The sequence below is a fragment of the Pleurodeles waltl genome, chromosome 8, assembly GCF_031143425.1.
Source record: "Pleurodeles waltl isolate 20211129_DDA chromosome 8, aPleWal1.hap1.20221129, whole genome shotgun sequence".
Taxonomy (NCBI): Eukaryota; Metazoa; Chordata; class Amphibia; order Caudata; family Salamandridae; genus Pleurodeles; species Pleurodeles waltl.
Genome location: NC_090447.1, coordinates 832,375,074 through 832,393,855, shown reverse-complemented (window position 1 = coordinate 832,393,855; position 18,782 = coordinate 832,375,074). Strand labels below are relative to the sequence as shown.

Below are 18,782 nucleotides of genomic sequence, written 5' to 3'. Positions count from 1 at the left end.
TGATGCGGCTGATACAGCTGCAAGGAGCGTGAACACAGCCATTACCATCAGAAGACATGCATGACTGCGCCCCTCTGGTTTTAAACCAGAAATCAAACAGGCTGTGTTAAACATGCCTTTTGATTTAAAAAAAAAACCACCTCTTTGGCCCAGAAGTGGACATTACAATAGAGAAATTGCAAAAAGACTCTGATACAGCAAAGGCAATGGGTGCTCTGTATACTACACCATATAGGGGGTCATTTCATAAGCCTCAGTTTCGAGGAGGTTTTAGAGCACAGTCCCCCGAGGCTTCTACCTCACAAACAAAACAACCATATCAAACCCAATACCAGCGAGGTGGGTTTAGAGGAACATACAGAGGCCAATACTGTAGAAATAGAGGTAAATTCCAATCCTCTAAACAGCCAGCAACACAACCAAAGCAGTGACTTCCTTCCCTCCCTTCCACACCACACATCTCCTGTGGGGGGAAGACTACAGCAGTTCCACTCACATTGGCAAAATATTACGACAGACAACTGGGTATTATCAATTATCTGCAATGGTCATTGCCTAGAATTGATAAACATACCTTAAAGATATCACAAATTATCCCCAGAACATACCTTTCTGTTACAACAAGAGGTTCAATCTCTTCTACTCAAACAGGCAATAGAATTAGTTCCACAATCTCAACAGGGAACAGGAGTATACTCGCTATACTTTCTAATTCCCCAAAAAGATGGCACCCTCAGTCCAATATTAAACCTCAGGCCTCTCAATTTTTACATCCTATCAGAACATTTTCACATGGTAACTCTGCAAGATGTTATCCCACTGCTACAAAAACACATTTTATGACAGCCCTAGACCTCAAAGATGCGTATTTCCACATACCCATCCACCCAGCTCAAAGAAAATGTCTCAGGTTTGTCATACAAGGAAAACACTACCAGTTCAAATTGTTAACTTTCGGCATAATAACAGCTCCAAGGGTGTTTACAAAGTGCTTAGCAGTACTAGCAGCATACTTAAGAAGACAACACATCCATGTCTTTCCATATCTAGACTATTGGCTAATAAAATCAAACAATCATACACAATGCCAAAAACATACACGTTACGTAATAGAAGCTCTGCACACACTAGGATTTTCTATAAACTACCAAAAGTCACATCTTCAACCAGCACAAGTACAACCGTATTTGGGTGCTATCCTAAATACTCAACTAGCTCTAGCGTATCCAAATACACAAAGGATACAAGCTTTTCAAAATCTCATTCCACTTATACAACCAAATCAACAATACACTGTAAGATTTGTCATGAAGATCTTAGGAATTATGGCATCTTGCATAGCAATAGTCCCACATGCAAGATTAAACATGAGGCCCTTACAACAGTGCCTTGCACAACAGTGGTCACAGGCACACGGTTAACTTCAAGATCTAGGAGGTCATTATTAACCCCGGCAGTTCAGACCGCCATGCCTGAGGTGGGGGCAAAGACCGCCACCGACATGGCGATCTGAACCGCCGTATTATGGACACAGTGAGGGCCGCCTATGGTGGACCTCCTCCACCGCCAGGCTGCTGCCGAAAGGGAGCTTGACGGTGGAGGGAATCATTTTCCAACAGGGCAGCGCTGCAGGGAAAGGCTGGCGGAAGGGGTGCTCCAGGGCCCCACCTGGGGTCCCCTGCACTGCACATGCACTTAGCATGGGCAGTGCGGGGCCCCCGTTCAGTGCCCCATCGCGCAGGTCACTGCCTGATTTACAGGCAGTGATCTGCGCGACGGGTGCTACTGCACCCGCCGCACACCAACATCGGCAGTGGCTCCATTTGGAGCCGCTGTCAATGCTACGGCCCTTTTCCCCGCTGGGCCGGCGGGCGGAAACACGGTTTCCGTCCAGCGGGGAAAACATTATACGGCCAGCGGGGGGGCTAGTCGTGCTGGCGGTCATCTATTGACTGCCAGCCCGGATCTCTTCGGTTTTAACCACCAATATCGTAATTAGGGCCCTGGTGTTGATAGACTGCCAAATACATATGTCCCTTCAATGGTGGAATCGCAGCAATTTAATAACGGGGGTTGTTTTAAGATTGGTTGGAGAGGTCAACTAAACAATCACAATATTCAAGGGCATTGGGATGTCAAACAAAAAACAGCTACACATAGACCACTTAGAGTTATTAGCTGTGTTCCTTGCCCCAAAAAGCATTTCAACCTCTTCTCAAACAGAAGATTGCTCTTATAATGACAGACAACATGACAACCATGTATTATCTCAACAAGCAGGGAGGGACAAATTCATCTCAATTGTCCCTTCTAGCCCAAACAATTTGGAAATGGGCAATTCACAATCAAATTCACATAATAGCACAGTACATTCCAGGGATAGACAATCAGTTGGCAAATGTCCTCAGCAGAAATCACCAACAAACACACAAATGGGAGATTCACCCACAAGTACTTCAAAAGTATTTCAAAAGTGGGGAACACCAGACATAGATCTATTCGCAACAAGCGAAAACACAAAATGCCAAAACTTCGCATTCCGACACCCACATCCCCTATCCAGGGGCAATGGTCTATGGATCGATTGGTCAGGGATATTTGCTTATGCTTTTCCCCCTCTCCCACTCTTTCCATTTCTGATCAACAAGTTTCATAAAACGTCACTCAACATGATACTCATAGCACCAACATGGGCACGTCAGCCTTGGTACACAACACTACTAGACCTATCTGTAGTACCTCAATCCAAACTCCCAAACAGACCGGATTTGTTAACACAAAACAAAGGTTAAACCAGGCATCCAAACTCCAATGCTCTCAATCTAGCGATTTGTCCCCTGAGGTCATAGAATTTGGATGCTTAAAACTCCCATCAGAATTTATGGAAGTCTTTAAACAAGCATGAAAACCCACTACTAGACAGTGCTACGCAAACAAGTGGAAAAGATTTGTCTACTATTGTCAATCTAAAAGCATAGACCCACTTACAGCATCAATACAAGATACAGGGAGTGCAGAATTATTAGGCAAGTTGTATTTTTGAGGATTAATTTTATTATTGAACAACAACCATGTTCTCAATGAACTCAAAAAACTCATTAATATCAAAGCTGAATATTTTTGGAAGTAGTTTTTAGTTTGTTTTTAGTTTTAGCTATGTTAGGGAGATATCTGTGTGTGCAGGTGACTATTACTGTGCATAATTATTAGGCAACTTAACAAAAAAAAATATATACCCATTTCAATTATTTATTATTACCAGTGAAACCAATGTAACATCTCAACATTCACAAATATACATTTCTGACATTCAAAAACAAAACAAAAACAAATCAGTGACCAATATAGCCACCTTTCTTTGCAAGGACACTCAAAAGCCTGCCATCCATGGATTCTGTCAGTGTTTTGATCTGTTCACCATCAACATTGCGTGCAGCAGCAACCACAGCCTCCCAGACACTGTTCAGAGAGGTGTACTGTTTTCCCTCCTTGTAAATCTCACATTTGATGATGGACCACAGGTTCTCAATGGGGTTCAGATCAGGTGAACAAGGAGGCCATGTCATTAGATTTCCTTCTTTTGTACCCTTTCTTGCCAGCCACGCTGTGGAGTACTTGGACGCGTGTGATGGAGCATTGTCCTGCATGAAAATCATGTTTTTCTTGAAGGATGCAGACTTCTTCCTGTACCACTGCTTGAAGAAGGTGTCTTCCAGGAACTGGCAGTAGGACTGGGAGTTGAGCTTGACTCCATCCTCAACCCGAAAAGGCCACACAAGCTCATCTTTGATGATACCAGCCCAAACCAGTACTCCACCTCCACCTTGCTGGCGTCTGAGTCGGACTGGAGCTCTCTGCCCTTTACCAATCCAGCCACGGGCCCATCCATCTGGCCCATCAAGACTCACTCTCATTTCATCAGTCCATAAAACCTTAGAAAAATCAGTCTTGAGATATTTCTTGGCCCAGTCTTGACGTTTCAGCTTGTGTGTCTTGTTCAGTGGTGGTCGTCTTTCAGCCTTTCTTACCTTGGCCATGTCTCTGAGTATTGCACACCTTGTGCTTTTGGGCACTCCAGTGATGTTGCAGCTCTGAAATATGGCCAAACTGGTGGCAAGTGGCATCGTGGCAGCTGCACGCTTGACTTTTCTCAGTTCATGGGCAGTTATTTTGCGCCTTGGTTTTTCCACACGCTTCTTGCGACCCTGTTGACTATTTTGAATGAAACGCTTGATTGTTCGATGATCACGCTTCAGAAGCTTTGCAATTTTAAGAGTGCTGCATCCCTCAGCATGATATCTCACTATTTTTGACTTTTCTGAGCCTGTCAAGTCCTTCTTTTGACCCATTTTGCCAAAGGAAAGGAAGTTGCCTAATAATTATGCACACCTGATATAGGGTGTTGATGTCATTAGACCACACCCCTTCTCATTACAGAGATGCACATCACCTAATATGCTTAATTGGTAGTAGGCTTTCGAGCCTACTGTATACAGCTTGGAGTAAGACAACATGCATAAAGAGGATGATGTGGTCAAAATACTCATTTGCCTAATAATTCTGCACTCCCTGTATTGTATGTTACTTACTTAATTTACAAAAGTCAAATTTTGCTTTTTCCTCCATAAAATACATCTTACTGAAATATCTGCATATTTACAAACTATTCAACCTAGTTCTTTATTCAGCGTTCCTGTTATTAAAGCCTTTATGGAAGGTTTAAAACGCATCATTGCACCAAGAACACCACCAGTTCCATCATGGAATTTAAATATAGTACTCACAAGACTTATGGGACCACCTTTTGAACCCATGCAGTCTTGCCAAATTCATATTCTAACATGGAAAATTGCCTTCCTTGTGGCTATTACTTCTTTAAGAAGAGTTAGTGAAATACAAACTTTCACTCTAGAAGAACCTTTTTTCCAAGCACACAAATATAAGGTTGTACTAAGAACAAATCCAAAATTTCTACCAAAAGTAGTATCACCTTTCACATCAATCAAACAGTGGAATTGCCAGTCTTCTTTCCACTGCCAGATTCTGTGGCAGACAGAGCTCTTCATACCATGGATCACAAATGAGCTCTTATGTATTACATAGACATAACTAAACAATTTAGGAAAACAAAACAACTTTTTCTAGCTTTCCAACAACTACATACAATCCTATATCAAAACAAGGTTTAGCAAGATGGATTGTTAGATGTATACAAATATGTTATACCAAAGCAAAAAGACAATGTTTTGTCACTCCTAAAGCACATTCTACAAGAAAGAAAGGCACAACAATGGCTTTTTTAGGAAACATACCAATGGCTGATATATGTAAAGCAGCTACATGGTCAAACCCTTTTACATTTACTAAACACTACTGTGTTGATGTTTTCTCACAACAACAAGCCAGTGTAGGGCAAGCTGTCCTGAGAACATTATTCCAAACAACTTCAACTCCTACAGGCTAGCCACCACTGTTTTGGGAGGACTAATTGCTTTGTAGTCTATGCATAGTATGTGTGTTTGCAGCTACACATGCCATAAAACGGAAAATGTCACTTACCCAGTGTACATCTGTTCGTGGCATGTTGTGCTGCAGATTCACATGCACCTTCCCTCCTCCCCGGAAGCCTTTAGTCGTTTAAGTTAAAACATTTGTACATATGTATATACATTTACAACTTGTAACACTCCGAGCCCAACACTATGCATAGCATGTGAATCTGCAGCACAACATGCCACGAACAGATGTACACTGGGTAAGTGACATTTTCCATATCTATCAGGTCGCATTACTATACTTAATTCCACAATCCGAAGCTCACTTGCTCAATAGTGTTCCGTCGCATAAGGTCATGCATGCAACTGTGTCAATTCTGAGCTCAAGGGCCTCTCAGGTGGCAGCGATGGCCTGGAGAATGGTGTCCAAGGTGGCTCCCTGCAATTGTCCATCGTTTGCAGTAGGTTCCGCCATGGTGGGAGGGATCATGTCCTGGGACAGTGACAAACCGTGACGTCCTTCTTTCTGAAGTATTTTCCCATATTGGCTTGCTAGTGGCAGTCCAGAGATTACAACGGTAGTTGAACTGATGTTTGTGTGCATCTGTCATGGAAAGATCTCCGGTTATGAGTTGTTTAGATGCTCTGGGTCACTGTTGTAGTCACTCAGCCCCACCCGGATGGGCCCCTAATGCAGCAATGACTACAGAACACTCATTCGTGAGCGCTTTGTGTAGCAGCAGTGTCGTGTAAGTATCACAGGCCCACAGCCATTCGTAAGTAGGTTATGGGGTGCAGCACCTGAGGGTTCTGAAGCACAGGTATTTGATCCAGTATGTGTCCGCCGTCGTGCTCCAGGGTCCAGACAGGGGTCCAACTAGCCAGGTACTGCAGCCACTCTTTACTAGCCACTTTTCTCCTGGTCGGCTGCTATGTGAGAGCTTCAGTCTGTCCTCCTGGTTGGGCCTGCATAGTATGGTGTCCCCTTTGTTTTATCCCCTGACGGGTCTCTCCCAGCTAGCGAGTGACAGACTGGTGGGGGCCCATGAGACCACATGTCCCCAAGGGCCTTGGAAGTCAGCAAGCTAGATAATGGTGGCCCAGCCCAACCAGCAGCTGAACACCCCTCCCTGAATCCCATGCCCTGCTTGACAGCCTCTCTCCGGGTTCTAGTCTACGGACCGCACCAGTCACCAGTAGTCCTCTTCTGCACTTCTCGGTCCACAGGTCATCACGGCTCAGCAGGTCCTGCAAGTGAACATTGAACCGCTGCCGAAAAGGTCTTGTTGGGAGCCAGTCTGGACACCGGGGTTGCATCAATCAATATGCACCCAGGGAGCATAAAAGGGGAGGGGTCAGTTCCATGTTGGACTCTGGAAGCACCCTCACCTGCAACCGACCATGTAAGTACTCCCCTTCACAATTCAGTGATCAGAACAGGGCCCCCAGTTCTCCCCTCAAGCTTGCCTCCTGCAGTTCTTAGTCCCATCACCCAGATCAGGCAGGCCCAGTCGTGTTCTCTCACTGAGCCTCCTTCTTAGCCCCGGCATGTTTCCTGCAGCCCTACATCGATGGCGCAGCAGGCAACTCCAGGGGGGAGGCCACCCCCTCAGGCCTCAGTTTTGTGCTCTCCCTTGTCCAGGAGCCTTCACGTTGACCTGCGAGCCCCCCAGCTGTTGTGACAATCACTGCAATGGAAGGTGTTGGAGGGAGGGGGGTGGGGTTTCTCAGCACTCTCAAGTCTTGGTCCCGGTGCTTCCCCTCTCGCGCCCAAATACCTTTGTGTCAGGCAACAAAGCCCTGGGGGCCACTACCGCGGCCGACAGTGCAGGGTAGGGGGCCACATACATCTGCCTCATTTGTGATGCTCCTCTGCACCCAGCCCAGTCATCTCCGAGCTGGCGAGCGTCTCTGGGCCACGCTGCCAGCTCTCTGTTGCGCCACGCCTCTCGCCCGGGATCGTCAAGGGTGCTGTGCTCTCCTCGTCCCTGGTTCCGATCTGCATATCCCCTTTGGCCCTCATCGCAGTCAGCAGCCAGTGGATGATAGGGTAACCAGGTCAGCTCCGCTCCGTGGCCACGTCAGGCCTTTCAGCGCCCCGGGACATGTGCAACAATGCTTGCTGTAGTTCTGCGATCTGGGACACTCTGCTCAACTCCATCGGCAGTGTGGCAAATCAGGTCCTAGTGTATAGCTTACAGTTGTGCCTCCCTCATATGGGAGCGTTTGTGCGCAGGAATCAGGCGATTTAAGTATCAGATAGCCCCAGATGGTGGAGTTTAGCCGAGAGCAAAGAAGCACCCGTCCTACTCCATTGGTGTCATGCCTCCAAAAGTTGTCTGACATTCTGTTGTATTCCCTGTCTTTAAACCAGTAAGGTCTTGCTATGGCAACAGTTCAGGGTTGTCCTTTGCCCTTTTTACGTTTGCCAGATCAGCCATCACTTTTCAAATTACTTCTTGTAATGCTTTTCATGAAAGGGCTGAACCACATGTTTCCACAATCACCTTTTGTGACGCTGCAGTTGCAGCTCAATTTGGTTCTCACCTAATGTGCACTCTCAAACGGATGCACAGCTATCCTTTATGCCTGTTGACTATTAAGACCTTGTTCCTCATCACCACAACATCTGCTGGGCAAGTGATTGAACTCCAGGCCCGTTTGTCCAACAGCCATACACATAGTTGCTCTTTGACAAATTGGTTTCGGATAAAAAAAGCAGCATCCCTGCCAAAGGTAGTTACGCGCTTCCACATTTGGCAATCCATCACCTTGCCAGCTTGTAATGCTTCACCTCACATCACCTATGAGGAGGAACGGCTGAACCATCTCGACCCTAAGAGGGCCCCCAGTTTTTACATTGATCCAACCAGAAATCATCATTTAGATGTTCAACTGTTCGTGACCTTCCCCACTGCGAAAAAAATTAAGCGTTGCAAAAAAGAACCATATCCCAATGGATTGACTTGTGTATTAAGATCTGCTAAGGGCTAGTTTGAAAGCAGAACCAAGGAAGCTTGTGCACTCAGTCCACCAGAGCGTAGGCTGCTACCAGTGCACTGGCATATGGTGTAGCAGTATAGGACATCTGTCAGGCTGCTATAGGGGTATCCCTCTACACGTTCACAAATCACTGCTGCCTGGATGGCCAGGTCCTGCGGGGCAGGCAATTTGCCCAGTATACCCTGCAGTTTTTCCTCGTCTGAGCCATTCCACAGACCCAACATCTGGGAAGGCACTGCTGTGGTATGTATTCACAAGGTGAGGAATTTTTGGTAAGAAGTCTCTATCAGAAAAACAAGTTAGTTCTCTTCATTAATGCCTTTTCTAGTGGAGACTCTATCTAACCACAGATACCACACCAAACAATCCTCCTGCCCGTTCTGTGGAATGGACTCGTACATTCCATTAATAAGATCCCAGTCTAGGGATCTGCACACTGGCATTTACTGATTACTCTGGGTTCTTTGGTCGACTGAGCAGAAAGAAACCAGAAAGAAACTGATGTCAGCATGCGGAGGTGGCGCAGATATAGTGGCCCCTAATATCACATCCGGGAAGGGATGGATCAGATTTTAATCTGCACGACACCACCTACAACACGTGAGGGAATTGCTGTCAAAATTGTCTAGATTCAGTCTGGCACTCGGGGGAGTTCACAAGGTGAAGAATCTGTGGTTAGATAGAGTCTCTACCAGAAAAGTTGCTACTGATGGTAAGAAGCTTGCTCTTTAGGGATAGGGAGCTGGATGGATCTACCTGTCCCTCTAGCCTTGCTAGGTAAAGTTTTAGATACACAAGAACACTACGATTGGGAAGAGATTGACAATAGGACAGACCGAGGTGCCAACCCAGTGAGAATGCAAGGTGACCCGCAATTCTGGGAATGAAACAGGATAAGATCCTGCAACAGGGTTGGGTTACATAGTGGCATTAAGGATCTCAAGCACCTTCAAAAAGGCGCCACATCCCAATGACAATCCCAGTGGCACTGCACCATCTCTCATCTCTGCATAGCTTGCTAGTAGTTGGCGGTACCAGCTCTCCACTGTTTGAGTGTCAGGATATCAACAGCTGATTTTGCACCTACTTCTGTTCTTCCTGTTACATTCACACCAAAGTTTTAATAAGACATTTTAAGTAATTGTGGTTAAGATTTCGAAGGAAGCTATGAAAGATTAAAAACAAGCTGTTTACACTAGTTGGAGAATCAAGAAAAAGAAAGGTAGAAAACCAGTCTACTTTGCTAGATATTGTATTGGCAGGTTACTTTGACCAATCTCAGGACCCCTATATCTGCACAAGTGAATACAACTTTTCCAGTTTACAGGGCACATGCTCTGGATAACCCATACCTTATCTCACAACTCAAACTCAGAAGAGTGAAAGCTGTAATGGAATAAAGAGCCAAAACATAGCTCTGTGGCTTAAGAGCCTGCTGCTGAAAAATTTGAATCCCTGCTTCCCATCCTCCTAATTTCAGTTAATGGAGTACCATTGGATTATATTATTTATATGGCAACAATGGCAAAACTTCGTTAGCTAATGCAACTTAAGAACACATTTTTGTTGTGCTATGGTCATTTCCAATTTCACAGGCTAAAGTTGACAATATTTTTGTGTGTTTCAGGAAACAGAGAGCTCACCTTCAAGCCCTGTTGTATATGGGACTATGGTTTCCTACATTGAACAGTTTTTTAAAACACTTGGGATTTCTTTTGAAGCCAGACAGGTATGAAACATTTCAGTTACATTCATATGGCGCACTGGTAAGCATAATGAAAATGTGTATTAATTACCATTAAATGTTATACCTCATTATGACGATGACTGTGGTGATTGTCCATTCTGATAATAGACCATCAAAGTCAGTTTTATATTGGGTTGTTAGAAATTGGGTTATTAGTTGAGAGATGTGGCAGTTTACTTCTCATAGAAGCCCTTTAGGCTACCCTTGGAAGCCCGAGATGGCGGAGTACAAGGCCCTCTCCCCACCCCCCCCAACCCCACCCAACCCCACCCACGCACCCAAGAGATCCTGCTCAAGAGAGAAATACCCTGCCCCACACCCAGGGCCCTTTTGTAATGAATATAAAAAATACCACAGGAGAGCCATTCATAGTCCTGTGACCCTAGACACTGGCTGAAAGAAGAGACATTTGTTTTAGGCAGAAAAAATGCCAACTTTCTAAAAGCGGCATTTTCAAAATAGTAACTTAAATACGCCTTTACCATTAAAGAGGGTTTAAAACTAAAGTTCAAATGAGTTGAAAAGGCATTTCTATAACTATTCCCAAACTGAAGTTATCATGTACTAAGTGTAATAAGATAACTCAGTGTTATTCTGTGGAAGAGGTAACCTTACAACAGTGAAAAATGAATTTAGGACTTTTTCACTGTCGGAGATGTAAACCTTAAATAAACAAATCCTACATTTTAAATACTAGGCACCCTGCCCTAGGAATAGTTGAGGACTACAATTAGGGTGACATATAAGTATTAAAAATGAAGGTTTATTATACCTTCTCTACTATTCCAGACTAGGGGGAGCATGCCCTATGACTAACCTTTGTAGAGAAGTGAGAGGGAGGATGTGTTACTGCGTATTACTGCCTTTTGGGGGACAGTTGTACTTCTATTAAGTTTTCATAAGATTTTGTTGCTCTTTGAGCTTACCATAATGCTCTTTCCTAAAGGTAGAGAGGTTGCATTGTTATCCTATGCCTAGGATTTAATTACTAGTTGTATTTTGAGCTTCAGCCCCATCCTGGTTACACGCTACTGGTGCCATGTAAAACCCAACAAAGATAATTTGCAAAAAATGAAGGCTTAGGCCTGGCAAAAGTTTTATGTTGCGAGGTCTAAATGGCTGTTTAACATTGCACTACAGACTCAAGTGGTAGGCCTTAGGCATGCTTTTCAGAATTTCTTTAGTGGATGGCACAATGAGTCCTGCAGCCCACTACTTACTAGCATTTATTTTATAGGCCCTTCCTTCATGTAGCACCATATACTAGGGACTTAAAAGTAAATTATATGTATTAATCGCCTGTAGCCCAATTTTACCATACTTTCAAAGGCTTAGTAAAACTAATCAATACATTGACGGCTAACCTGTTCAGGCAGTAGAACATGGACAGTGGGCCTCTTCTGCAGTGGCACGTTGCAGTTTTGTGCACCTCTCAACCTCTGTCAATACCCTTCTGATGCTGACCGATGAGGAAACCTCCTCATCTGTGAAGCCCACCTATGAAACTCATAACTTTAGTTTGTTTACACATGCATCCCAGTAGACAGACAGTACCACCATGATGTGGCCCATTCTTCCCCTTGGATTAGACGTCTGTCCCCAACCCAAAGAAAACTCTGCACATAAGGTCACAACAAATATCAGCCACTCACAGCTGCCAGTGTCGAGCGAGGCCCCGGGTAATCAACTGCCAGGTGGAGACTCCAAGCGGGGGCCTTGAGCAGGCTTCATTTCAAGCCTTGCAGCTCGCAAGGAGTTCCCTACTTGCTCCTGAGGTTTCCCTTACTACTTAGGTTGCACAGAGTGGGGGCAACAGCCTACTTCCATTGTCTCGCCATCTCAGGATGATATCCTGAGACTGGCCTCTCAGCCTAGGATCTGTATCCTGTGGCTGAACATGTGTGTGCCAAGTGGGGGAACCACCACTCCATTCAAGGTTGATACATTGTCTGTCATGTAGGTGTGTCCCTGGTGCAGGCCTACTGCCTTCTGTCTCTGGAGCAACACAGTCAGCAATTCCAGGTCAGAAATGGCCTCACCAGTATCAGTCTTGGGGTGTTCTTCTGTCAGAGCTGGTAACCCCTCATCCACTGGTTCTCCCACTCTGGGTTGTCTCCAACGCCACCCCTTGCTCTCCATCAGAGTTTATGTACTCTTTCTTTGGGAGTAGTACCCCAGGAACCAGAGCTTTTGGGGCACTCTGGGGAGCCACCCCACCCAGCTCTTCGATCACTGGTGGTGACACATTTCACAGGATGCAGTCAGTGGGCATCTGGGGACTGGCTTTGCGACTCTCTGCCATTTCTCCGCCCCATTCTAGGGGTACCAGTACCCTATACAACTGTCCTAATGGGTACTGATCTGGGGAAACCAGACTTTCCACCACCATGGTCTGGCTGTCACAGGTATTTCAGGTAATAGTGACTGATCCTATTCACTTTAATCTGGTGGAGGAGTTGACTCCCACTCTCCGGGATCACAAGCTTACCCTCCGAGTCTGTCTCACAAATAAGGGGTACTAGGGCATGTGCTAATCTTTCGCCTGGATACTACTCCCCCCAAAGCTACATTATAGAGTTCCGACCAGTGGGTAGTCTCTTTGTACAAACAGGATCCCCTTGCTAGTGCCCTAACTGGGAACAGTCAAAGCAACAAGGCACCCTGGGCCTCTCCCATCAGAACCTCCACCCATATTTTCAGAAAGGACATGGGAATCCTTCCCCCCGCACTAGTTTGGGGCCTTTTGTGGGCCTTGTCTGTTTTACCCTGGATTTCTCTTTCACTCTGCCTGGAGGGACCTTAACCACCCTTCTGGGGTCACTCCCAGGTACCTTCTTTTGGACCCTGGTGCTGATCCAGAAATCCACTTCCTTCTCCAGCTCGCTGGGTCAGTGAGCTTTGAATCAGTAAGGTTTTGGCACAACCCTGTAAAGCAATTACTGACTATGTGCTCTCTCAGACATAGATTGTACAACTCCTTGTAACTACTCATGTTACTGCCCTTCACCCAATCATTTAGTGACTTACTGGAGTAATCCATAAAATCAACCAAGGCCTGACGTGACAGCTTCTGGCTGTCGGTGAACGTCAACCTGTACTTCTCAGGGGTGAAAACCATATTTTTTGACAAGGGCTTCCTTTGTGAGTGGGAACTTCATCCTACCACCCTTCCTTAGGGCTCACAGAGGATCCCTCTCCTCACTGGGCATACGCCTGTAAAACCTTGCTCCCCAATCCTACTCGGAGACCCTATGCATCTCCAGAGTTATCTTACAAGCTTCAAAGCACGTCACGTCATGCCCCACCCCTCAAGGCTGGGCACAAGGTCCTTGGTGATATGGTCCATATTACCTCATGTGGCTACTGGATTGTCGCTGCCACCACTTCCATTGGACTTTGAAAGCTTCTTTGCCTTCAAGTCCAGTTCTCACTGACTCACTTCATGAATCTACGAGGCTACTTTTTTTTCCATGGCCAACCTTTTCTCCTCTGTGGCACTGCCAGTGGCTGCCTCCTCCCTGGCCGTCTCTACTTTTCTCTCTGCCAAGTCTCTTTCTGCCTCAGGCATTCCCTCCTCTGCAGCCAATATCTGCTTGGCGAGCTGTAGTTTCAGCTGTCTCTCAGCATTCCTTTCCTCCTAATCGTAAGGGGTCAGGGTGAGGGAGAACACAGTAATGCCAATTCTGAATCCAACTTGGGACCTCACTCCTCTGGATCTCCCTCTTTCCTCTGGTTTAGGGGGCAAGGAAAAGAGGTTCGCTTCTGCTTTTAGCTCTCGGGCCGTTGCCAAGTTATCCCCTTCTTCCTCATAAGCTTTCATTTTATCCTCTTCACCATCATCATCCCGGTCCTCTGCTACCTGCAACATGCAGGGCTCCTCTTAGGGTCTGAGGGCTAGCTGATACTCTGACATTGAGGTGCCTTTCAGCAGCTTCAGTCCCTTCTCCCTGCACAACTTTTCCAGATTTGCCATCTTACGCTTTCAGTGTTGCTGAGGTCTCCTTCCTTGCTTGCAAAGTCTCACAGTTGTAAAAATATTATACAAGAATTGGGCTTGGAAAAGGAAACAAATGAGGAAAATTGGAACTTCTGTCAGATTATTTACACAGGATTTTTGTTTTTAAACACCTTACTGTGTGGCACTGCACAAACACAAGTACTGGATGCCACCGCTGACAAGTGTTAGAAATTGGGTTATTAGCTGTCAGTGTTGGAAGCCCCTCTCAAATAATAAACCCAATCCCTGCTATTGTGAACTACCAGTCACTAAATGGACCTGTGCTTAACGCCCTGGTAGCTTGGACAGTTGTGGTCAGTCATTATTGGACGTGACGAGGCAGCTTTACGGTCGCAAGGAGCACCAAAATTCTGTATTTTCACTTGAGTCCAGGAGGAGCACACTCTGATGGCAGCCAAGGGATCAGGACCTTGCGAGCACCTTTTAGAAAATAGGACTAACTCCTGATGAGGTCAGCAGCAGGGCTCAAGCAGGTGCCGGTTGTTCCATGTGAAGCTGGTCAGCTGGGCAATTGCTGGGAGGCCTCTGGATACTTGTTGAGTCCCTGTAGCTCAAACAGGATGTCAGCCAACTGACCCTTGGAGTCATGTCTGGGGAGCCAGGATTTAAAGCAAGCAAGTCCAGTCTTCCTTATTGAGACAGCAGGGTTGCTCTTCTTCTAAATCTCCCGCAGGTCCAGGAGTGTTCTGATGAGAGGTACTAAAGGTGGTACTTTTATTCCCAGTTCTGACCCGTGGATGGGGGATATCCCCTTTGTCTAATCTTCCGCCTTTTCTGGGTTTTGGCTTCAAACTATCTCGAGTGTCAAAGGGCAAGAAGGCCTGGTTGTGACCTGTATTTTTCAGTAGTAGGGCAGACGGGGAACCCTGAGGCTACCCTTTGAAGCTCAAGAATGCTGAGTAGAACCCACCTAGGACTTCCAGCTTAGGAGAGAAACACCCTGCCCCACACCAAAGGCCGTTTGTCCCCATTTCTAGAAGCAATACACAAAATGCCACAGAAAGAGCCATTCGCTCTCATGTGAACCTGGACACTGGCAGAGAGGCACAATTGGGCTACACATAAAAATTCCAGCTTTCTATAAGTGGCATTTTCAGGATAGTAACTTAAAATCCGACTTTAACATTAAAGGAGGTTTTATTTACAATTGAAATGAGTAGGATGCACACTTCTCTTACTGTTCCCAAATTGAAGTTACAACTTATTAAATATAATATGGTAACCCATTGTCAATCAATGAGAGAGATAGCCGTATAACAGTGAAAATGAATTCGAGGGTTTTTCCACAGATATGTTAAACTTAAATATGCATGTCTTATTGTTTAACTACCATGCACCCTGACTTAGGGGTGACCTAGAAGTATTATTAATAAAAGTGAATGTTGAGGCCTGGGTGTTTTCAGTGAATTTTAAGTTGTTTTTCTGTTTGTTTTTTAAGGTGCATTAAGATCATATTAGTTAAGCCTAACTAGAACGACCCTATAACCTTTGCATTTTCCAGTGAATGAATGGATAGATAGATAGATATATTACATTTATATTTGCTTAGAATTTTTAAATCTGACATTGTGTGTGTGTATATATGTATGTATGTATATATATATATATATATATATATATATATACACAGATGCACAAACACACAAAGACATATTTAAAGATTTTAAACAAACAGCTCTGCTTTGTAGTGAAAATTAGTTAGAGTTTAATGCAAATGCATCTAATGGAAACTGTTGTTAGGTCTGAAATTAGCAAAGACCTTTTGTTTTACTAAAATGATTTGTATAATATATTTACTTTTTGATTTATTGGGGCCTTCAACCAGCCCTCTTCCATTGGTCTGTTATTATGTCACTTATATTTTGCTTCTGCCCACTGCACCATACATCATGGGGCTGAACGTTAGAGTTGTTTAGCCATTAGCTAACTTTGCTGTGCTTTTGCTTTTAGACTTTTGTTAAATCATCATGGACCTGGCAGCTACCCCAACATTAAAGTTTTTGCGAAAACTTTGACAAAATGAAAAAGTATAGACAAGCCGAAAGGCTGGCAGACAATGCCAGACCTCTTGGCTTTGCCAGTGCTTGCTTGGCGGTGGAAGAAAGTGCATAATTGTAGACTTGTGAGAATACTATCTGCGTTTGGAACTGGCATGTAATTAAAGGTATCCATCGGTTTGCGTAGTGAGATGTTCATGTCTTGATGTACTTTGAAGCTTTCCACACCGCTCCGATCACATACCAATGTTTATCATGCAGAGGCTGTTTTGTGAACTAGGGTTCTTGCTCAGAAACTGTTCCTATTTTCTTTTACAGCTAATTTTAAAATGTTTGTTTACAGGCTGTTGCTGAAAACAGAAGCTCTGCTATGCTTCACAAAGTGATTGATGAACTTGTAGACTTCCGCAGCAAAGTGCGAAATTATGCCCTCGATGCCCATGAAGACTCAGCCTGTGACCAAACTGCAGCAGCAGCGGGCGAAAAGCAGCAGAGAGAAAAAAGGCGTCAACTACTGCGGGAAAGAGAGCCACTTATACAAGCTTGCGATATTGTGCGTCAAGACCTTTCTGCTTTTGGAATAAATATTAAGGTATGCTGATGGAACCCTTCTGGTTCGTAATAGCACTACATCCGTCGGACCTGCCGCCATCTTTGCCTCCCAAGTCCCCAGGCAATTTGTAGTAATACTTTACGTGACCTTTTACTTTCCAAAAATAAATATATCCATGAAGGGGTTCTCTCTGAATTCTCAAACAGTAGACTGTCTCTAGGATCCTGCATTTTTTAACTTATTTTTCCAAAATTGAAAATTACTTGAACACACACAAGGCGCCTTCTAGAGCAACGTTTTCTTGCTCAATTTATTAGCATGCAACCGAATTGAACCAAATAATTTAAAGTACATTTCACTAATACCCCCACTTTAAAACATCATTTGAAGTTGGAAAATAATGTGGGAAATAGTGTTGCTGTACCAGGGTAGAATAAAAAAGGGCCCCATCGCTTTAAGAATTTCAGAATTTCCCCGATAACATCATACAGTGCAGTCAGACACACTCGTCATATTTTCCCCCAACTTAAATAGGAATTACTGTTAGAAACAGCCTGCTTCAAAGGCTATTTTTGACCAGAAACGTATTTCTTCTTGTTTTTTTTTTATTGCATTCACTTCAAATCCTGGAGAGTATATTCATTTTCAATTTTTGGTGAAGGGGGGAAAGGTTTTCTGAGTAGTGTTTTTTTGACTGTTGGTGTTTTTACTGATTTGATTCCTACAAAGGTCAATTGCACTTCTATTTTTTATTGAGATGATAATCTGCAGGGAAGTTGCTCTTTCCATAAGATTTCTGACAGCTGAAATGCAATTTTAAGTTAACATTTACAACACAAACTTAATGTGCTGACTTATTTTTATATAATTGTTATTGAAATGTGTTAATCAAAGTGGCTTTACTTCCAGATTTCAAATTGTTGTAGCCCAAGACGTTGCTTCATTGTGGAATTTTCTTCCTAGACTCGAAGGAGCTATTGTGTAGCTCTTGCTAAACACTTCCCCTAACAAGAAAACATATCTATCAACTTTGCCATTGCATGCTTAAGAAAAGCGAGGTAAACTGGCTTTGCCAGTACTTGTTAGAGTTACTGTCTTGTGATCATTGCCTTGATAATTATGTGAATTCTTTGGGGTACATAGGTCAGGCTCATACAGCAGTAGCCATATGTGGTGATTGTGGTGGTACACATAAAATCTGCCAAGCTATTCTGCAGCTTGTGATCCAGCATTGAAAGGTCAAGAGAGCTGTTGGAATCCACAGAGATATTGTAGGAAGTTGTTTTGGTTCATTTTTATTTGCATTCAGCCCTCTGCCCTTTGTTAGGTTTAAATAAAAGTGCACACATTAACAGCGAATACTAATGAAAAACAGACAAAGGTAAACATGGGAAAGGAAATCTTTAGAGTGAGCAAATCATTAAGGACTAAAAGGAAAAGGAATCTTTAATAAAATAGTCACAGGCATGAACAATCATAATGGAACTGCAGAGTAGGTGTTTGAATTTTCAAATCTTAACGCCAACCCATTTCAATCGTAAAACGTCTCTTTTGGGTGACAGAACTGTCTGCTCGAATTGAGGCATGCATGGAAATATATTTCTTTATATGCATAGAGTCAACGACATACCTTCTGCATTGATACAGTGTTGAGAAGAAGTTAGCTCTTATTTAGAAACATTAAGAGATCTCTGTGTAAGGTGGTCTCTGTGAGGCAGCCTGTCATTGGCCCCACTCTGGATGCTTAAGCTCCTGATGAATTTACAGTTTTTGGCTCAAACACAACGGCAGGCCTCACTTTCTCTTTAAACAATGCCAAACACTTATTCCACAAAGCATTCATTAGCTCTCTCTTTGTGGTATTAGGGGCATTGGTAATAGTCAAATTACTTCTGTTCTCTGTCAGGATGTGTGCATCAGTGTCTGAGATTTAAGGCATGGATGTCTTCGCTATCATGATGCTGTATGT

The 18,782-nt window shown here is 44.2% G+C and overlaps 1 protein-coding gene across 5 annotated transcripts in view; it reads left to right on the top strand.

Moving 5' to 3' along the window:
- The window catches only part of CARS2 (cysteinyl-tRNA synthetase 2, mitochondrial), a 387,142-nt gene that overhangs the window by 359,695 nt on the left and 8,665 nt on the right, over positions 1-18,782 (top strand). For all 5 annotated transcript variants that reach the window (XM_069205121.1, XM_069205122.1, XM_069205123.1 and 2 more), the window contains 2 exons: positions 10,126-10,227; positions 16,604-16,852. In XM_069205121.1, the coding sequence (XP_069061222.1) occupies positions 10,126-10,227; positions 16,604-16,852 (351 nt within the window). The remainder of the gene's footprint in view (positions 1-10,125; positions 10,228-16,603; positions 16,853-18,782) is intronic.